The 21,642-nt window shown below is 42.5% G+C and overlaps 1 protein-coding gene across 2 annotated transcripts in view; it reads left to right on the top strand.

Moving 5' to 3' along the window:
* The window catches only part of RAPGEF5 (Rap guanine nucleotide exchange factor 5), a 234,930-nt gene that overhangs the window by 22,949 nt on the left and 190,339 nt on the right, over positions 1-21,642 (top strand). For both annotated transcript variants that reach the window (XM_061413684.1, XM_061413685.1), the window contains exon 2: positions 20,272-20,322. In XM_061413684.1, the coding sequence (XP_061269668.1) occupies positions 20,272-20,322 (51 nt within the window). The remainder of the gene's footprint in view (positions 1-20,271; positions 20,323-21,642) is intronic.

The following is a 21,642-nucleotide window of genomic DNA, read 5'->3' as shown; positions in this document are numbered from 1 at the left end:
ACAATATTCAGCCTTGATATACTCCTTTCCTGTTTGGAACCAGTCTGTTGTTCCATGTCCAGTTCTAACTGTTGCTTCCTGACCTGCATACGGGTTTCTCAAGAGGCAGGTCAGGTGGTCTGGTATTCCCATCTCTTTCAGAATTTTCCACAGTTCGTTGTGATCCACACAGTCAAAGGCTTTGGCATAGTCAATAAAGCAGAAATAGATGTTTGGTTACTCTCTTTCTCCACACAAACAGACATATAATATCTAGGTATATGGGCGTGCATTTCAGCCTGATTTTGCTTATGTAAGTATGTAAGTAATATCTATCAAATATTTATTGAACATTTTAAAGATTTAAATAGCTAAAAAGTTCTTTCACTGACTCTTTAACATGAATATTGTAGAATCATCATAATGAAATGTAAGCATTTAATATGAATATATGTAAAATAACAATGGGTTCAGGTTGATCTCGTTTGGCAGGCTGTATAAGGAGATGATTGAACGTGTTTTGTTTCAGTTACATACAAATACACATATGTTTATGTGACCTGGGCCACCCCATAAAATGTACTGCCTACTGTGGGTTGTAGTCAGAAAAGTTTAAAAGGCAGTGAGTAGACAAGCAGCTTACTCCAGTTTGTCTGTGCTCCCCTTGTAGTGGCTTGCTCCCTCCGGCACAGAAGGGTGAGAGAGAGTCAGAGAGAAGGTGGTTTGCATGGAATGCCTGACCCAGTGGGTCACAGTCCGTGATGGTGGTGAAGTGTTTGTTGTCCAGCTCGAGACACACAGGACCCAAGTGAGAGCTTTGTGAAAGGAATTGCCTGCCACGAGTCTGGAGTGAATTCATAATTGGAAAGCTTTCAAAAGGAAGTTTCCCTCTGTGTGTCCTATGTAGCTGGCAGTAAGAAATTGGGAACAACTTTGAACACCTTCTCTTGGCATGGACTCTTGACTGTGGAAATGTGGCTGAGTGGAGAGAGCCGAGTTCTGGTCTCTGCAGGTGGAACAGGCCTGGTTTTCACCTTCCTGTTTAAGGCTTTATTTACACTGAGGACCCTGACGACTCTCATGATGCACTGAAATGCATTTATAAGGGCACACAGTTGCAGTAATTAAGTTCTGAAGCTTCATTTGCTTGTGATTACATTTCTAATGTTGCCATTAAAAACCTAATTAAAATTAAGAAGGGTTTGACAGGCACAAGGCCTGGAGGCTCAGGCAATTCACAGGTGAAGTTAGAGCCCAAGAAGAGCCTTCAGCTCCTTTGTATGACTTTAGTTATATGTTTATTTACTTAGTTTTGGAGGCGATCATTTTTAAGTAAATTTAGAATTTCAAAACCTATCAAATATGGTTTAAAAATAAAAAATTTTTTTAAAATTTTGTTTGTTTTTGACTGTGCGGAGTCTTCGTTACTGGCTTTTCTCTGGTTGCAGTGGGCGGGTGCTGCTCTGCAGTGCACGCTTCTCTTGTTGCAGAGCACAGGCTCCAGAACACTGGCTCAGGAGTTGTGGCACGGAGGCTGAGTCGCTTCGCTGGCATGTGGCACCTTCCCATATGAGGGATCAAACCTGTGTCCTCTGCATTGGCAGGCAGGTTCTTTACCACTGAGCCACCAGGGAAGTCCTAAAAAATTTTTTTTACATTGTAGTAAAATACATGAAATATGAAATTTACCATCTTAACCATTTTTTAATTTTAATTTTTATAGTTTATTTTTGGCTGTGCTGGGTCTTCGTTGCTGCACAGGTTTTCTCTAGTTGTGGCAAGCGGGGGCTCCTCTGCAGTTGTGGCAGCAGGCTTCTCATTGCTGTGGCTTCTCTTGTGGAGCACAGGCTCTAGGTGAGCGGGCTTCAGTAGTTGTGGCTCCTGGGCTCTGGAGCACAGGCTCAGTAGTTGTGGCACATGGCTTCCCAGATGGCTCAATGATAAAGAATTCCCGCGCCAATGCAGGAGCCACAAGAGATGCAGGTTCGATCCCCGGGTTGAGAATATCCCCTGGAGAAAGAAATGGTAACCCACTCCAGTATTCTTGCCTGGAAAATTTCACAGACAGAGGAGCCTGGCAGCCTACAGTCCATAGGGCCACAGAGAGTCAGACGTGACTGAGCAACTGAGCACACACGCGCGGGCTTAGTTGCTCTGCAGCCTGTGGGATCTTCCCGGATCAAAGATCCAACCCACGTCTCCTGCATTGGCAGGCAGATTCTTTACCACGGAGCCATCTGGGAAGCCCATCTTAACCATTTTAAAATATACATTTCTATAGTGTTAAGCACACTCAACATTGCTATGCATCAAAACTCCAGAATCATACATGGGTTTGAAGTCAGAATGGTATAAGAGTTTTAATGTAAGTATGCTTTTACTCTAGGATTTTAATAATGTTTTAGTATTCTAAGTTCTTCTGTTACTCAACCAGTGTTTTCTAATTCATACTCCTGAAATATATAATAGAAATAGAAGGAAATCCTTGGTTACTTGTTCACGGCTATCCCCTCTCTGAATGTGCTCCTTTCTTGAAAGTTCTTGGTCAACTCAAGTTCTCTTGTAATTGTTTTTAAAAGAGTCTTGATCTTTTATTTTAAGCTTCCCAGGTGATGCTAGTGGTAAAGAACCTGCCTGCTAACAAAGGAGACTTAAGAGACATAGATTCGATCCCTGAGTTGAGAAGATCCCTTGGAGGAGGCAGGGCAGCGCAGTCCAGTATTCTTGCCTGGAGAATCCCATGGACAGAGGACCCTGGTGGTCCACAGTCCTGAGGGTCATAAAGAGTTGGACACAACTGAAGTAACTTAGCACAAAAGCATGCATGACCTTGTATTTCAAGAGACATGCAAAATTTCAGACTCAAAATGGTGTGGAAATAGTAATACTTTCTTCTGTAGGACTCATTCCCTGGAGAGGGGCATATCCCCTAGGAAAAATGAAAAGGTTTCAATCTTGTGTTCTTTTGCAAAGATTTTGGTCTAATTCAGTTTTATATGCCATCCGTATATGAGTTGTAAAATAGTTTTCATTCTGTCTTAGCAACTGCTTTACAAACTGCTCTCTTGGTGATTTAACCTTACCTTCAGTGAAAGCTCTACATGGAAGTTGTTAGTGGAATATGTATGGAAAGGCTTTTAGAACTCCACTTCCTCTTGCTGGTTGAGGATTTCATCCCAGCCTGCATGTTGAGGACTGGGTACTGACATTGTTTTGGATTAAACAAGAGTTGAGTTGTTGTCCAGGACTCAGGAAGGAAGCCCATGAGGCCAGGACCAAAACTCACATTCTTGCTGATGTCTCTGATGAAGCCAATGTCCTGTACATGAGGATCACAATTCATTAAAAAATTGATGTGCAGTTTGCATACCTGAGAGTAGTGAACTCAGTGTCTGTTCTCTGGGACAGAGGAGGAGGTTAGATTTTACTAGAAATTGCATTGACCATGTAGCTTCATATCCTGTATTAAATATAGCTGTCACATGATAATCCATTGTGTATCTCACATTCTTCCCTTGAAAGCTGATTATCTAACCTGGCTGTGTATAGACAAATTCAAACACTGGGAACCTCAAAATTATTGGCATTTGACTTTGGTGTATTTACTTCTTGCATTGTTTCCTGTAGATGTTGTTAGCTCTGAGTATTCAGAGGTTGATGGCATGAGAAAGTGATCCTAAACACTTCAGTAAACTGGCCACAAAACAGATACTGACCAAGTACTGGTGTTATTAGAATAGGAACTCTGGGCAGAGCCTGGTCTACATTCTTTACCACCAAGGGTCATTTAGAAATGGAAGGGCTGCCCCGTCTCTTCTCGCTGTGGGTTTTCAGTCTCCCCACTGCAGTCTCATCATCTTCTGTTGCTTTTTTCTCTCCATGGGTCTTGTTTAGCCTCCTGTCTCTTCAGGGAAGGCAGGGAGATTGTGAAGTGGACTCCATGGAGAAGAAAGAGGGGGAACAAATGAAAACATCTCTCCTTGTAGAATCTTTAATCTGTCATATCTTCTTGGCTCTTTACCTAGAGATTTATCTCCCTCTTGTGAACCCAAACACACTTATATTAGAGCTGACTTAAGCTTGGATTTCTTTCTGACTGTAGACATTTTCTTAATCCTGTATGTGTAAAGAATTACCGTTTGCATTTCTGTAACATGACCTTTCTGTTTTAGGGTTAGAGGTGGAGGATGGTGATATAAGTAGAGGTTTTATATTTTTTTATTATAAAAGGAATATATTTAATACAGAAAAACTGAAATTTTGAAAAGAGAAGAACAAATCTACCAGTAGCCAGTCCCACGAAGACCATTACTATTAGCATTTTGATATATTCTTTTCTATTTTTTTTTAAGTACTGTTAACCTTATATGTCTCTTTAGTTTTACTTGCTTTTTTATAAAAACGTTTCACCAAAATACTTCACTGTATTACAACTTCTTTGCAATACTTTTAATGACTTCAGAATGTTTTGCTGGGTTCCTGGATTGTTAAAAGGGGGAGTGGGGTGTGGGTCGAGGAGTCACAGAGCATGTCGAGTTTTTAGATAACCAAGGATTGTAAAACCCTCTCAAGCAGTAACAAATACCCTAACAAAACGTCTCATCCTTTGTCATTCATATATGTTATGGCAGTTAACTCTGCAGTCACCTACTTCTGGAATGTGGGGCACTTTTTTAACTTTCGTCTAGAAACAGATGATCAGTGTTAACATACTTTTAAAGGGGCCTCTTAAAAAGTTAGGGTTGTGATTGACTCTATCTCAGCTCTGTCAAGTTAGAGAAGATATCGTTTGTTACCTGATTTTATGCAGATATGAAGAGTCTAGTTGTAGGTGTTTAAAATGAAGTTTTAAAAAATGAATTTAATTAAAACTAAAAATTGAGAAAGTTCTAAAAATTGAACCCCTTATGAGGTACCTCTCACAGTAATTATGCTTCAAGAAGAGGGGTGAACACAAAAAATGGGAGTTGTTTTTGGATCTTACATAGCAGAACTCAGGTAAATCAGTTTTTGAATGTCTTCCTCTTCGTGAAAAAATAGTAAAGAGAGGAGTCAAGATATGTCCAGAAAGTTTGCAATGGTAACAGTCTGCTTTAATCAGATGGTTAGGTAGCTCTGGTATTTGGCCTTTTTCTTTTGTTCATCTTGGCCTTATAATGTCCCACCTTTGGGGCCAAGGCTGCTGTCTGCTTGACCTCCCCCGCCAAGAAAGTAGGCAGCAACATCACTTCTGACCTTGATTAATAGATGCACTTAAAAGTCAGCGGGCCAGCAGGAGAGGCTTGGAGAAGTCACTGCAGCACTTTAAGTGGAAGTGCTTAGGCTCTAGGACAGGTTTCTCAATTTACTATTTTCTGTTAACACCAATAAATGTGCTTTAAGATGGCAACACATATGTATAAAAACAGATAATTTTTTTTTTTTTTACAAAATGTAGAAAAGAGGGAAACAGTTTTATTATTGAATAAGCACAAGGCCATATTACAGTATGCATTGTAAGCAATCCACCAAGTTAAGAGAAAGAAAGAAATTCTAGAAATTCAGGCTAGAATTAAACAGGCTAGAATTAAACAGTAGTAATCCTTTACATCATGTTCTTAAAAACAGATAAATTTTAAAAATTCCTTGGTCAGATGTGTTTGAAAAATGTTGTATTAAACAGAATTTATTTACTGCAGGAATTTTTCTTTTTTAATGTGTTTTTATTAGCTGTGCTGGGTCTTCATTGCTGTGCGGGCTTTTGTTTAGCTGTGGCAAGCAGGGGCCACTTGTCACTGTACTGGGGCTTCTCATCGTTGTGGCTTCTAATGTTGCGGAGCACAGGCTCCAGGGCATGTAGGCTTCAGTAGCTGTGGCTCCCAGACTCTTGAAACAGGAGCTCAGTAGTTGGAGCGCATGCATAGTTAGTTGCTATGTGATATGTGGAATCTTTTCAGATCAGGGATTGAACCTGTGTCTCCTGAATTGGCTGGTGAGCGGCATTTACCGCTGAGCCACCAGGGAAGCTCTCCAGGAATTCTTGAACATTTTTAATTTGCTTAGGGGCACTTTTCAGCTTTAAGAAGGGAGAATAAAGTAAGTGATGTCTTCAAAACTCATTTTAACCATTTAGTCCTTTTTTTAGGAGGACCTCTGCTAGTGTCTGGGCTTTCCTGGTGGCTCAGCTGGTAAAGAATCCTCCTGCAATGTGGGAGACCTGGGTTTGATCCCTGGGTTGGGAAGATCCCCTGGAGAATGGAAAGGCTACCCACTCCAGCATTCTGGCTAGGAGAATTCCACGGACTGTATAATTCATGAGGCTCAAAGAGTTGGACATGACTGAGTGACTTTCACTTTCACTGTTGATGTCTTGGTCTGAAAACACTTGTAACAGAAGCAGGATTTTGTATCTAGGTGGTGTGCATGAATGCTTTTCAGACTTGACCTTGATGTGATTCACCTGGTGGTCTCGTTCAGCTTCATCTAACTGGGGGCATCTTGGGTGGCCCCTGAGACTCTGCATCTCCCAGGAGCACCCAGGTGATGCCGCCGCCACTGCCGCACAGACCATGTGGAGGAAGGAGCTAGTTAACTGCGGATTAGTAGCTGCTGAGCTGGGGCCCGAGGAAGACAAATACTTGCCAGGTGGTTTTAGTAGCCTTCCAGAAGGTTCCCTCCTGAGCCGAGTGAACTGATTGGAAGTTGCTGATGCCTCTTGTGCTGAAAGGGGGATTTCTAGAAGAAAACTAGAGAACTAGCTCTCCTTGAACTCCAGGCCTGCCGAGTGAGCTGTGGGGTGTGTGCTCTCTCTTTCTGGCTGAAGGGATCACCGGTTCTGTTCACTGGGGCTCTCACTGGCCTTTGTGTTGGAGTTGAACGTTGTGGGAGAGGAGGGAAACCATTTGAGGAAAGACTCTGATGATTTGTTAGAGAGAGGAAAGGGTGTCCAGACAGGTTAGATGAAATAATTTGGCGGGAAGACTAGAAAGGGGGGGATTCAATGGAGGGAGCTGCTGCTGCTGCTGCTGCTGCTGCTGCTAAGTGGCTTCAGTCGTGTCCAACTCTGTGCGACCCCATAGACGGCAGCCCACCAGGCTCCTCTGTCCCTGGGATTCTCCAGGCAAGAACGCTAGAGTGGGTTGCCATTTCCTTCTCCAGTGCATGAAAGTGAAAAGTGAAAGTGAAGTTGCTCAGTCGTGTCTGACTCTTCGCAACCCTATGGACTGCAGCCTACCAGGCTCCTCCATCCATGGGATTTTCCAGGCAAGAGTACTGGAGTGGGTCGCCATTGCCTTCTCTGCAGTGGAGGGAGAGGGAGACCTAAATCAGCGTCAGGGAATTGAAAGAGTAAGGGCAGGAAACTCGTCAGTGCTGATGCAGCGCAAGGTCCATTAGACTCCGCTTGTTATGCACAGGGAACCTGGAGAGCAAGTGACCGTGTTTTGAACCTGCACGTGGTGGAATCTGCTGTGTCAGCACACTCAGAATAGGGATGGTAAGGGCGTCGTCACTGGAACCAAGTTCCGATTCCGTAGTGTGGCTGTTAGAGCATTTTGGGAGAGGAGAGGAAGTGATGGACCCTGATTGGCTGTAAAGTGGGCTTTCAGTAGCCCTCAGATGTAAAGAGGGCTTCCCAGATGGCACAGTGGTAAAGAACCCACCTGCCCATGCAGGGGATGCAGGATACGTGGGTTTGATCCCTGGGTCGGGAAGATCCCCTGGAGTAGGCCATGGTGACCCACTCCAGTATTCTTGCCTGGGAAATTCATTCCCTGGACAGAGGAGCCTGGTGGGCTATAGTCCATGGGGTCACAAAGAGTCAGACACAACTGAGCGACTAAGCACAAACAGATGTAAAGAAGACAAGTGAACCAGAGGAAGGAGGACGTGTGACTCAGATGAAGTAAGTTTCACAAGCCTGTGGGACTGCAGTGCCAGCTCTTTGAGGGCTTGCGAAGTAGGTGAAGGCCACAAAGCTCACAGTTCTGTGTGCAGTCGGAACCAGGCGCGGAGGAAGGCACAGGCCTGCTCCTTGTGGCGAATGGCAAGATGAGATGTCTCTGTTCTTATCTCCATCAGGAGAATGATATTTCAATCTGGAACTGCATGAGATAGGAGGCAGTGGAGTGCCCAGCTGCTTCAAGTCCCTTCTGGGAGCCAGAACAGTGACCTTGTGTGATTCTGAAAGTTTACACATACATACCGCAGTCAGTATGATTTGCCAGATTGTGGAGAATCTATGTCATTGCCCTGCTATTAATGCAGAGAGTTTCCCTCCCCACAAATTTTCTCTTCTGACCATGAGGGACCTGGGCGAGAGGCAGAGAATTCTCTCAGAGCTGCACAGGCCTTGCTTTGTCACAGGCACTATGTCATGTCCTAGGAATTGTGGATGAAAAGGATACAGTCCTGTCCCTGGGTAAGTTTAACACTGTGGAAAGGGAGACCCACATTCATATATATGATAATAATAATCAAGTTTGCAGAGCGCCCCCAGAATAATAATGAATGCTTACGGGGGCTTCCCTGGGGACCCAGGATTAAGACTCCTCACTTCCAGTGCTTCCACTGCAAGGGGTTCAGTTTCAATCCCGCATGCCACACAGTGCAGGGAAAACAAAACAAAACATTAATTTCCCTCTTTAAAAAAACAGTGAATGCTTGTTGAGCGCTTATTACTTGAAGATTATTTAAAGATTACTCTTTAATATTTTAAATCAGTGGTTCTCAGAGTATAGTCAGTCCATCAGCATCATCCTCTGGGAATCTGTTAGAAACGCAGATTCAGAACCTCACCCCAGACCTAAGACAGACAAAACCTCTAGAATGGAGCCTAGCAGTCTGGTTTAATAAGGTGATTCTGATGCAAGCAATTTGAGAACCACTATTTTAAGCCATTTAATCCTTACAACAACCTTACAACAACCCATTTAAAAAGATGGAAACAGAGGCACAAAGAAGTTAAATGATTTGTCCATGAATATGGAACTTTTAAGTGGTACAGTTGGGCTTTGAATCTAAGCAATGCGAATTCAGAGCTCTGCTCCTAACCATCAGGCAAGGCAGTGTCCTAGGAAAATAAGGTGCAATCCACAGAAGAAGGAGCCGTAAACTCCAAAAGGGGGAAGATTTAAAGCAGTAAGACCAGATTTTTTGTGTGTCTTTGTTTATAAACATTTAATGAGAATTAGTTGTCTGCAATGAATTATTTTAAACACTGTGGACGTGTATAAATATGAGTGGAACATAGACTCTATTTTAAGACTCTTACAGTGAATTAGGGACAATCCAGATGTAAGTATCTGGAACCTAAAGTGCTTTGAAGTAACCAAGAAATTTTTATGGGGCAGGGATTGAGGATTTGAGCGTGTGAATACGTTTTAACATAAACTGTTGTTGTTGTTCAGTCCCTCAGTCCTGTCTGACTCTTTGTGACCCCATGGACTGCAGCACGCCAGGCTTTCCCTGTCCTTCACCATCTCCTGGAGTTTGCTCAAACTCATGTCCATTGAGTCGGTGATGCCATCCAACCAACTTGTCCTCTGTCATCCGCTTCTCCTCTTGCCTTCAATCTTTCCCAGCATCAGGTTCTTTTCAGGCTCTTAGCTTGTGGCCAAACTATTGGAGCTTCAGCATCAGTCCTTCCAGTGAATATTCAGGATTGATTTCCTTTAGGATTGACTAGTTTGATCTCCTTGCAGTCCAAGGGACTCTCAAGAGTTTTCTCCAACACCATAGTTCAAAATATCCATTTTTCATTGTTCAGCCTTATTTATGATCCTACTCTTTCCATACATGACTACTGGAAAAACCATAGCTTTGACTAAACAGACCTTTATCGATAATGTAATGTCTTTGTTTTTTAATATACAGTCTAGGGTTATCATAGCTTTTCTTCCAAGGAGCAAGTGTCTTTTAATTTCATGGCTACAGTCATCATCTGTGATGATTTTGAAGCCCAAGAAAATAAAGTCTGTCACTGTTTCCCTTGTTTCCCCATCTATTTGCCATGAAGTGATGGGACCAGATGCCATGATCTTTGTTTTTTGAATGTTGAGTTTTAAGCCAACTTTTTCTCTCTCCTCTTTCACCTTCAAGAAGCTCTTTAGTTCTTGGTGGTGTCTTCTACATATCTGAGGTTATTGATATTTTCCCCAGCAATCTTGATTCCAGCTTGTGATTCATCCAGACTGGCATTTTGCCTGATGTACCCTGCATATAAGTTAAATAAGCAGGGTGACAGTATGCAGCCTTGATGTACTCCTTTCCCAATTTGGAACCAGTCTGTTGTTCCATGTCTGGTTCTGTTACTTCTTAACATGCATACAGGTTTCTTGGAAGGCAGGTAAGGTGGTCTGGTATTCCCATCTCTTGAAGAATTTTCCACGTTTGTTGTGATCCACACAGTGAAAGACTTTAGCATAATCAATGAAGCAGATGTTTTTCTGGAACTCTCTTGCTTTTTCTGTGGTCCAGTGGATGTTGGCAATTTGATCTCTGGTTCCTCTGCCTTTTCTAAATCCAGCTTGAATCTGATAGTTCTCTGTTCATGTACTGTTGAAGCCTAGCTTGGAGAATTTTGAGCCTTACTTTGTTAGCGTGTGAAAAGAGTGCAATTGTGCAGTAGTTTGAACATTCCTTGGCACTGCCTTTCTTTGGTATTGGAATGAAAACTGACCTTTTCCAGTCCTGTGGCCACTGCTGAGCTTTCCAAATTTGCTGACATATTGAGTACCGCACTTTCACAGCATCCTCTTTTAGGATTTGAAATAGCTCAGCTGGAATTCCATAAGCTAGTGAAAACTCCACTAGCTTTGTTCCTAGTGATGCTTCCTATGGCCCCCTTGACTTTGCACTCAAAAATGTCTGGCTCTAGATGAGTGATCACACAGTTGTGGTTATCTGGGTCATTAAGATCTTTTTTGTATAGTTCTTCTGTGTATTCTTGCCACCTCTTCTTAGTATCTTCTGCCTCTGTTAGGTCCATACTGTTTCTGTCCTTTATTGTGCCCGTCTTTGCATGAAATGTTCCCTTGGTATCGCTAATTTTCTTGAAGAGATCTCTAATCTTTCCCATTCTATTGTTTTCCTCTATTTCTTGGCATTGTTCACTTAGGAAGGCTTTCTTGTCTCTCCTTGTTATTCTTTGGAACTCTGCATTCAGATGCTTATATCTTTCCTTTTCTCCTTTGCCTTTCACTTCTCTTCCTTTCTCAGCTCTTTATAAGGCCTCCTCAGACAACTATAAACTGTATGGACACAGCATAAACTGTATGGAAACTTAGATGAGAAGAAAGGGATTCCAAGCATAGAGGATACTGTGTGCAAGATTCAAATGTTTGAAACAAGGCGTATTCTGTATTACCATATAGATTAGTAATTCCTAGTTAAAAGTAGTTAGTGAAACTAATTGCTTTTGTTTGTTTTCGTCTTGGGAGCCAATAATTGTTTTGACCTATTTCTTGTGTTCATGTAATATGTCAGTGAAGGTGGAAATGTGTCTTAAACAATTTTGAAGGAAATAATCTTAAATGGCAGCAAAAGATTATTTGGTTCAAAATGAAAAAAAGGCTTACTGATAACTGGTTACTGGAATATATTGCTAGGGAGATTACAGAGCTCCTCCTACTCTGTAAAATTTGATAATTTAGACCAGGATTGGTAAACTTTTCCTGTAGAAGGCCAGGTAAAAAATATTTTTGTTGGGAAAATGGCCAGAGGCCGGATATAAACGTGGGACACAGCTGTGTTCCGGTAATGCCATGAACCGAGCCCGGCAGCTGGGTTTGGACTGTGGCCCCTGATCCCTCCTGCCTCACATCACTAAGATGAAGGCTGCGGAATGGTCTGGAGACCTCCCGGTGTCCTGTCTGCTACTGTATTTCTGAGGTGCTCTGTATGGCTTGGGTGAGTAATTGAAAAATAAAAACTCGATCTAGTGTCTAAGTCTTCCTTCTGCCAGAGGACTGTACATCGTCACCTGTGTTGCTTTTTGCAGCTTTCAAAAACTTTTGTACGAATTAACAAGGAACATTAAAGAGACTGACTTATTTCCAGAGCTAACAAAGAGAAGATGGCTACTCCAAGGTGTGTTTCTTTTGCACATTTTTGACTTGGCAGTAGTATAGGAAAGGAAAAGTGAAAAAAATTACCTTTTGAAGACTCCACACAAAGTAACTTATTGAAGTCTTTTCCACAGCAAAGAAATAATTGGCATTCAAGTGGATCTTTGTTTTATTTATTTATTTTTTTTTCAGAATCATTTGGATCTTTGTTTTAAAGCAAGCACATTTATTATTCGGTGTTTAAAAATATGCTCTGTATATGTTTGTATGTTTCATGTATGTGTGTGTGTGTGTTTCATATGCGACCACTTACAACAGAGTTGAGCAACTTGAGAAAGCAAGCTGGGAAGGATGGCAGAGATGGTGGTGGGTTTCATAGGTTTTGAGGGAGTGATATCCTGCCTTATTCTTTGGCCTGGGAGTCTGGGTCACCAGGTTATATGGCAGTGGGAGGGAGTCACCACTGGCTGTCCGGCCTCTGCTGTGCTCTGTAGAAGGTCCTAGATTGACAGAAGGTGGAAGTCCCTCTGGGGGTCTACAAGGCTGGTTGAGGAGAGATGAGCTACATATGCAGATGGAGCCAGGAGACACATCAGTGACAAATACTGAGAGTGTTTAGTGAAAGAGATTGGTCACAGGAGGCTCAAGGCTTGGGTGAGCTTTACACAGCGTTTGTGTGGATTGAAGGAAGGGCAGAATGTGGAAATAAAAAGATATACAGAGGTCAGAGGTCGTGGCAAGGGCTTGGTCATGGAGGTGAGATTGCACACTGTTGGCAGAGTGAAAATTGGACCAGCTGTCTGGCTAGAGTGGGGAGTTTGCAGAAGAGACATGCAGCCAGGATTATGTAGACATTGAGAGACTGCCCACTTGGGTAAAGTCTTAGAATATTGTCTGTGAGTGCATAAAGAGCATAAATGTTTTAAAATCAACTTTACTTTTAATAACGAAGTAGTATGTAAGGAGACGTTTTAGGGAAGCTAATCCGATCTGTGTGAAGATGCTAGAGGCCAGAATGGTCAGGGGGCAAGGAGAGTCATTCTTTTGGCAGTCATTCTGGGCAGCCCAGGATGATGATGTTATGGAGAGAACAACTTTTAGTACAGAAATAGAGGCTGTATTTTAAATAATATTTGAATGGTTTTTGAGGCTTTGTTTGTGGGGAGGAAGGAGGCTATTACTTAAACATTTTTTATTTCACTTTGGAATAATTTCAGACTTAAATGTATAAATACTACAGACGAAGCCTTATAACCATTACCCAGCTTCCCCAAATGTTAACATTTTATGTAACCACAGTGCACTTGTCAATACCAGCATTGACACTCAAGTAGCTCAAATATAGACCTCATTCACTTCGTGCCAGCTGACCTGCTGAGGTCCTTATCCGTGTCCAGGCTGGCACTCAGGATCCGATTGTCTTTCCTTGTCAGTTTCCTTTGTTCTCCTCCAATCCAGGATAGATGCTCTGTTTTTCTTGGTCTTTCCTTACCTTGACAATTTATGCGGAGTACGAGCTAGTTATATTGAAGAATATCCCTCAGCTTGGAGTTGCGTGATGGTTTCTCATTAAATTATGGGATGCATTTTGACAAAAAATACCCCGAAAGTGTCTTTCTCAGGGTATCATATTATTAATAGCAGGCAAGTGATGTCAAGTCTCATGATTGGTGATAACTTTTATCACTTAGTTAAGAAGGATCTGCTAAGCTCTGCTGAAAAGTTACTATTCTTTCCTCTATTCCTTAATAGCTTGTGGGGAAACACTTTGACACTATGCAGCTGTCCTATATCTCAGTCGTACTTTTGTTCTCTCATTTTGGCACCCATTGATGAATCTTGCCTGCAACATTTAGCACTGTGTTCTTTGCCTAATTGTGGTATTCTTTGCCTCTTCTCGTTGCATTTAGTAATTGAAAGAATTCTGGAAGGAAGAGCTGTTTCCCCACTGTGCCCTCTGCCCCACGTTTGTTTATTCAGGGATTTAGATCAGTTTGGACTCCTGGGTATTTATCCTGCTGGTATAATAATACTTGCATTGTTTTGTGCTCAAGTCCTAGATAGGGCAGGTGGGAGCTTCTTCACATTGGCTGCTGAGAAAGGCGTTCATTTTGGAGTCCAGGTGTGACTGGGGCGGTTGATGTTACTGCAGGTAGGGAATTCAGTGACAAGTGGGGATAAGTAAGCTGCCAATTTACCTGCTGACCCCAAATCTTCAGTGACCTGCTTCCTAAATTGGAAAGGCTTTTCAGTGACTGTATTAACCAAGGAAGCCCACCCTGTAGCAGTTATGCTGCTGTTTGTACACACAATGAAAAGAAATACTTTCCCAAGGAATGAAAAGGATCAAGTTGATGACATTTGGGGGTTTGTTTCCATGATACCTATTGTATATATTTTCCCAGAAGCTGCTGGTTCCTGCTGATTTATCTCCCTAGGCAGGCAAGATTGTGAAATATTTATAAGTATTCCTAAGCCCCACTTTAATTTTCTCCTTTGGCTTTTAAGTGGGGCAAACATGTTTATACTAGAAGAGAATCCTTCCATAGTGGGAAATGTAAATGAAGTCTGATGCTACAGATGCCATTAAAAGGGGGCTGTCCTTCCAGCAGGTGTGTAGGTAGGACGCCGCTCCGCAGACGTGAGGCTCCTTGGCTTAGGGCTATGTTTGGGATGGGGCGGGTAGAAAACACACGCCACAAGAACAGGTGCAGGGTGCGATTTACTGCAACACTGACTCTCTGTTCTACACGAACCAGAGTCAGAAGCTCAGACACAGACCCCAGGGCTGTTGTTTGGATGGCCTGCACCTCTGCTGTGTCTAGATCTCTGGTGGGCATGTGAGGCAGAAGATGGCTGAGGAGTGCACCTAGCTTAATAGTGGAGGTGGGTGATGAGAGCTGCATATCACCGAGTTCAACCACTGGTTTTTTTTAGTTTTTCTCAAACCAGAGTGCATTCAAGCTACCCTGAGGAGCTTGGAAAAAAACCCATTCAGGCTGCACTCCTATAGGCTCTAATTCTGTGGACCTGACCTCCTGATTATTTCTTCAGGTTCCCTGATGGTTCTAATTTACATCCAGGGTTAAGTGCCTCTGGATCTAGCAGAGCCAGCTGTCTGTGACATCTTCATGCAGTCACATGTGCTTGCTTGTCACGTGATTCTTAAATTGGCATATTCTGCATTATAAATGTATGGGGAAATAACTACAGACAGGCTTGACTTGCATGAACTTGGGTGAACTTCTTAAGCTCTTCAAGTCTAGCTTTACCATCTACAAAATGAGATTAATAATACCTCATAGTTTTTCCAAAGTTAAGCAGAATGTTGCATGTAAAATAATCAGTACAATCTCTAGCACACGGTACAAACACATTTATTATTTAGTAACCTGCAGCATGTTACAGTAGAGTGGTGACTTTGGAATCAGTCAAAATTTTCTTCCAGCCCTGGCTGTATAACTTTCCAGCTCTGGGACCTTAAGTGAATTCCCTAATTTCTCTGACCCTCAGGGCTCTTGTCTATAGATGTATGAACAGGTGGGTGCAGTTCCTAGCGTGGGAAAGGGCTTAAGCACAAAGGCGGTGCTCAGTAAGCATTTCTGCCACCTTCCCTCTCAGTCTGTTTTCTTATTATATCACAAGGCAGTGGAAAAATCTAATTTTGAGAACATCATTGACTTTGGTTTGGCCAGGGTGTATGGAGAAGATACTTTACAAATGGCCTTTGTGGATGTGACTGACTTTGGGAGCATGACCCTTGGAGCCCTGAGGGATGGTTGGGCCTGAATTGGGACCAGAATCTGCAGATAGAGTTGGGGTGCCCTGCCCTGCACTTCCATATCAGTACTTGGCTCGTGTTTCCAGTTTGCATTATGCTGAACTTGTGATGGCCTTGTCCTTCTTAAGCCAGCATCCTGGCTGGGTGGGGTTCTGTCCTTTTTACCTGAATCAAGCTTTGCTTGAGATGCAAAGGTATGCTGGGACTTAAAAGGACCCCCACCCCAGGTCTTGGAACTCTACTGCACAGCCTCTGTTATTGTAGTCCCTAGTCTCCTAACTCATGCGTCCTCTAGTTGCTTATGGAACTTTTGACTTCTAAGTATACTTACCCGTTTTAACATCTTCATTTCTACTTTGTCAGCCAGAATGGGTAGAGGACAGTGGCTGAAGATGACAGAAGTTGTGTGTGAGCTGAAGTCTTAATTTATCAACACATTGGGTAGTTCTTGTTGGTTCCTGTTTGTAATAGATCAGGTCATACTTCCGTGGTGATTGAAGTGATTCAGTCTTTTTCTTTTCATTTCTCTCTCCCCTTGTAGCCTAAGTTTTTTAATTCAATCCAAGAAGAACATTAAGACATTAAGACATGTCCTTTAAGAGCTGATTAAAAAATGTGCGTTAAGTCCAGTGTTGCTAAAATGTTTAATTTAGACCCAGCCTCACAGACTATTCTAGTTTAACTTTAGTGGGCACTTAACTTAGAAAAAAATAGAAATAATACATGATTGCTTTCCAGTTATCCTTCTGAGCTATGCCATTTTTTTTTTTCCTGGAAGTTCATTTATGAATAGTAAAGGGTTGCAATTTTCTAACACATGTCTTAAAATATGGGATTTGCATGGAATCATTTAGGGAATCATTTTTTATGGTTCATTAAATTGGAAAGGAGAAGAAATTTGAATTAAAGTCTAATTTCATTTGTATTGTTACTAGTCTTCTCTCTATGGTCTGTATAAAGTCCTGTGTAAAAGACTCATTGCATCTACCTTAAGTAATTCTAGGAAATTGGAGATAAAGGGGAGAAAAGAATCATCTCATCTGGGCATTCTATTTGAGATATCATGGTGAGAACCACTGAGAAGAGGACCCTTCATCAATTGGACCAGCCACCCAAGATTATAGAGAAAATTGACGGGAAATTGGGAAGAAGAAAGAGACCTCTTATGGGTTTAAAGTGTTCTTTAGATCCTGTGTCTTTCAGTAAATTGATCTGTAAATTAGAGGATGGTATCTTGTTCACATGTCTGTTTCTGGAGCTCCCATGTTGCCAGAATAGGAGCTCAATAGGTGCTTCATAAGGAGCGTAAGGAAAGCCAGTCGCCACAGGAGTGGTGAGATGAGGCTCAGAAATGCTGAGAGGAGAAACAAAACTGAGGGAGTCCAGGGTGGAATGAGAACAGCTGAGTATTGGGTACTATGGAAAGAAGGTTGAGTGGAGAAGGCGCATTGTCAGTGTTTCTTGTGCTGCTCTTTCAGGGAACGGCTGGGAGGGAAAGTTCGTGAGGGGCTTTAGAGCAGTGATTCTCAGAGTCCTGTAAGTTGGCCCATGGCATTCTCCCAGTAAAACTCCATGACAGTCCTTTCACAAGGTCTGTGAAAAAATGGGCTGATGGATGGTCAGTTCCTCCATGTTCTTTTTTAATATGTCTTTGGCACTTGCAATTTTTAGTCATAAAGTGGTCTCAAAAAAAAAAAAAAAGTACAGGCTTATGGTAGTTATTTTCAGCTGAACAAATCAGTCCTTTCTGGTACTGTTTGAGAGCTGCTGTCTGGAACGTTTAGGAAACACAGCTCCCTGGGGACGAGTCGAGAGCAGGCTCCTGAGGTGTTTCTGACAACAAATCTAGGCATTGTGTGCCGTCAAAGGCAGTTCCTGATCGATTCCCTGTGGGCTGGGAGCTCATCTAACACTGTTGTCTAGTCGGCATGGAAGGATCCCATGGCTTTATTGGCTCACCTTACCAATCTTTTGTAACAAGCCACCCACAGGGGAAGTTTCTGTGAAATGGAATTGTGCAAGTATAACACTAGTGTCAAGACAGCCAGATTGGGGCTGGCAGCAGAGAGAAAGGAAGCCGTTTGCTTTCTTTTGTGGAAGTGCCCCCACCTAAGTCTTCAGAGCTTGTTTCTACCTGGAAGCCTTCTTTTTAACTAGATCATGTGACGTAGTTGCTTTTCTTAGCTGATTTAGGCAATTAGATGAGTAATAAAGATTGTCAGTTATGGCCTGCCATATTGACTTTTAAAAGGCTGTTTAGGGGGAAAAATCACTTATTATGATGATTCATCTTCAAATTATAAATCTGGTGTAGCTGCAAATTTCACACTGTTCAGTATTTCAGTGAGTGAGTACAAATGCCTAGGCTCAGATGTCAAAAGGCCTAGGAAGGGCCATTTGGGAATGTGTATAGACTAGACCAGAAGGGGGGAGTGGATATTTTATTTTAATACATGATAATTAAAAATGGCCTGTCTGGGGCTTCCCTGAGTGGTTCAGTGGTAAAGAATCCACTTACTGATGCAGAAGACACAGGTTTGATCCCTGGTTGTGCAGGAAGGTCCCATATACCCCGAAGCATCTACGCCTGTGCGCCACAGCTATTGAGCCTGTGCTCTAGAGCCCGGGAGCCGCAGCTACTGAACCGTGCATACCCTAGAGCTTCTGTTCTGCAGCAGGAAAAGCCACTGAAATGAGAAACCCGGGCACACAACTGCACAGTAGCCCCCGCTCGCTGCAACTAGAGAAAAACCCTCGCAACAGTGAAGAACCAGCACAGCCAAAAATAAGTAAATAAATAAAATTATTCGTAAAAAAATTAAAAATGGCCTACCTTAAACAATTTCTGGATTGTTTGGCAGCACCCACTCGATGGACATGAGTTTGCGCAAGCTCCAGGAACTGGTGATGGACAGGGAAGCCTGGCGGGCTGCAGTCCATGGGGTCGCAGAGAGTCGGACATGACTGAGCCACTGCACTGAACTGCCTGAAACAATTTCTAGGGTGGGGGTGGGGAGCCATTGCAAGTCTTTGGCAGAGTACCAACTGACATTTCTGGATACAGAGTCCATATATTTATTTCGGTTTAATTAGAAGATAAGTAATATGGGAGCTGTGTGGAGTGGGCCAGAGGGAAAATGGAAATTCTGCCATCAAGTCTGGTAGAAGTTTCAGAGCTGGAAGGCCCTGAGTGGCAGGGAATGTTCTGTAAGTGAGTCTAAGAAGTGGAGGCGGCAGACAAAAAACTATGGGATCTCAAAAGATAGCAAGCTTCAGAATAGAAGTGTAAAGAACTTTTAAACATAGGGTTGGAAGCTCAGTAAATGTTCGTTTCTCTGTTCTTTTTCCTAAACCGCAACAGGAAAACATAATAGTTTTCTATTGTGCTTAAACACATGTGGGTGATGGTGCCGCTTACTGGATTGTTAGGTAGGAAAAATTAGCTCCTACAATTCAAATCATTCAGCAAATACTCAATTGATACAGAGATATAAATAATCTGCAATAATAGAAAAGTTCAACACTTTGGTGCACAGCTGTGTGCTAAAGCCTGTGAAAGCAAAGACGGATAAGCTGCCAGCTCTCCCTCAAGGAGCTTATGGATTAGTTGGGCAAATGCACGTGTGGAAGGCCAGCCAGTAAGGCAGAGCACCCGGGAGCTGCCCCAGAAATAGTCAGAAACAAGGAGCTCCAAAGAGGGACAAATCCCAGTGGAGGGGGATGGAGCCTCACCCAGCAGGTGACTGCACAGACCTGGGCTTCACTGGGGTTCAGGGCCATGTCAGGGAAGGTGAGGGCTTTCTGATGTGGAGAAGGGTATGAGCAGAGGCAGGTATGTGTTGTAGGTTCTTCTGGTAAGTGGATTTTATGTTGAATCACAGAAGCCATGTGGGGAGGTAGAGGGAAAATACTAGAAATCTTCTGGAGGCCAACTCTGGTGGGCCCAGAAGGGCAGGCAGGGGTTTTTCACTGACTCCTGTAAGCAAGGAGAGACCCACCCTCAGTTGAGGGGGCTACACAGGGACTTTTGTTCACCTGAGGTTTGCAGGATGGCCTGAGAGGGTATGATGGGAGCCTGGGGAAATCCATTGAGAGGCTGAAACAGCAGTCCAGGGGTGCACGGATGAGAGCTGGAATTAGACCGATGAAAGGGAAAACGGAAGGGAAAGGCGAAGTGGTATCAAAATCATGTTGAGAATAAAGCAACACAGACACAAACACCCGTTGTTCTGTTGCAGTTTTTAAAGCCATGGAAGCCATTCCGATAGCATATCCTGTCCCATTGGAGTGAATGTTGACCAGATATTTACCTTGAATGAGAATAAAGATGTTAACCCTCTGTGGCCATTGACGTTTTTTGGCTTGGACAATTCCTGGACTTCCCACGGTTGCATGTATTGTGTCTTAATGGTACAGTCGTACCACAAAACTGGTTCTAATTTTTCCCTTTTCTTTCCTTCCAAATAGACTCTATCAAGAAGAATTTCCAATCCATACCTCGAACATACTCCATCCCAGGTATGATTCTTTTCTGCCTTACAGCATCTCGGAAACAATAGTTCACAAATCCCGGTGTAGTACTTGCTAGTTAGAAGTCTGCCCTTTGCTCCTGATCACGCCGTCTCCTTCACGTGGAATGACATGGCCAAAGGTGTTTGGACTGTTCTGATAACTGTCATGTAGAAAGATGTTCACTAAATAAGGGAAAAAAATTTCCCCCATTTTCCAAGTCCTTTACATGAATGTGTTATGAATATGGTAGAGTTCGTATATAATAGAAATATTTTCTATTTGCTGAATGACAGAAATGCTGTATTTAAAAAATAAGGGATGTTTTACTCTGAAAACTTTGTGAAAAGGGGGATTATTTATAGGTATCTAATCGTAGAAGGTCCCTGGATACTTACCGAGACAAGGTGGGGCTGCCTTCATTGTGTTGTTAAAAAATCGGCTGACAGGGTTGTGTATTTTAGAAAGATAGGAGACTGTGAGCTCTGTGAGGACAGAACCTTTGGTCTTGTCCACCACTGTGTCCCCAGCATCTAGAGTGGGGCTGACCGCTGCTCCGTGTTTTTGAATGACTCAGGGTCAGGATTAGTCAGGTAGTAGTTGCTGGCTGGCCTAAGTATTGTTTTTTAATGGGTTTAGCATGTTAAAAATAAAATCACTTCCTGTCCTTCTCATCTTCTCATTAGGTTGTGTTTAGGAGGTGATAGTATTAAGGATAAAATTAAGGGAGTATAAGGATGGGATTGGAGTGTTCGGGATTAAGTTATAGTCAATATATTATCAATTGTTTGCCTTGGGACAAGATAAAAATATTCTGTCAAAACTTTGTGGGTGCAAAAAGAGTTCAGCAAGAAACAAGTGAACAGATGTAAGCATGCACCCTCAATATATCTTCATTTTCATGAGCCTTTACTTAGGAAGAGAGTTCATTTCATTTCCTTTGTGAGGCAACATTGCCCTGTGGATGAAGTAGCCAGTTACAGAGAAAGGGGGTAGTTTATAAAGTGGAACATAGACTTCTCCAGATCTAAGGGATACCCTCCTTCATCCTCCAAGATTCAGAGATGCATACAGGCAAATCAGAAGATTAAAAGAAGAAGTTATATGAAATTTTTATCTGCTAGATGCAATCATGAAGTAGATGAACCCAGGATGCTTGGAATTAACTATGAACTTTGCAGTTGAGTGAAGCTTAAAAGCAAAGCAGACAGCAGCCTGGTATCAAATTATATCATGGTGCGAGATGCTCACTAGATAGGAAAAAATTTAATTTTCCCATCTTCCAAGATGTTTATATGTTTGTATTATCAATATGGGAGAATTCATATA

Source organism: Bos javanicus, chromosome 4 (genome assembly GCF_032452875.1).
Source record: "Bos javanicus breed banteng chromosome 4, ARS-OSU_banteng_1.0, whole genome shotgun sequence".
Taxonomy (NCBI): domain Eukaryota; kingdom Metazoa; phylum Chordata; class Mammalia; order Artiodactyla; family Bovidae; genus Bos; species Bos javanicus.
This window is presented reverse-complemented; position numbering and strand designations above follow the sequence as displayed.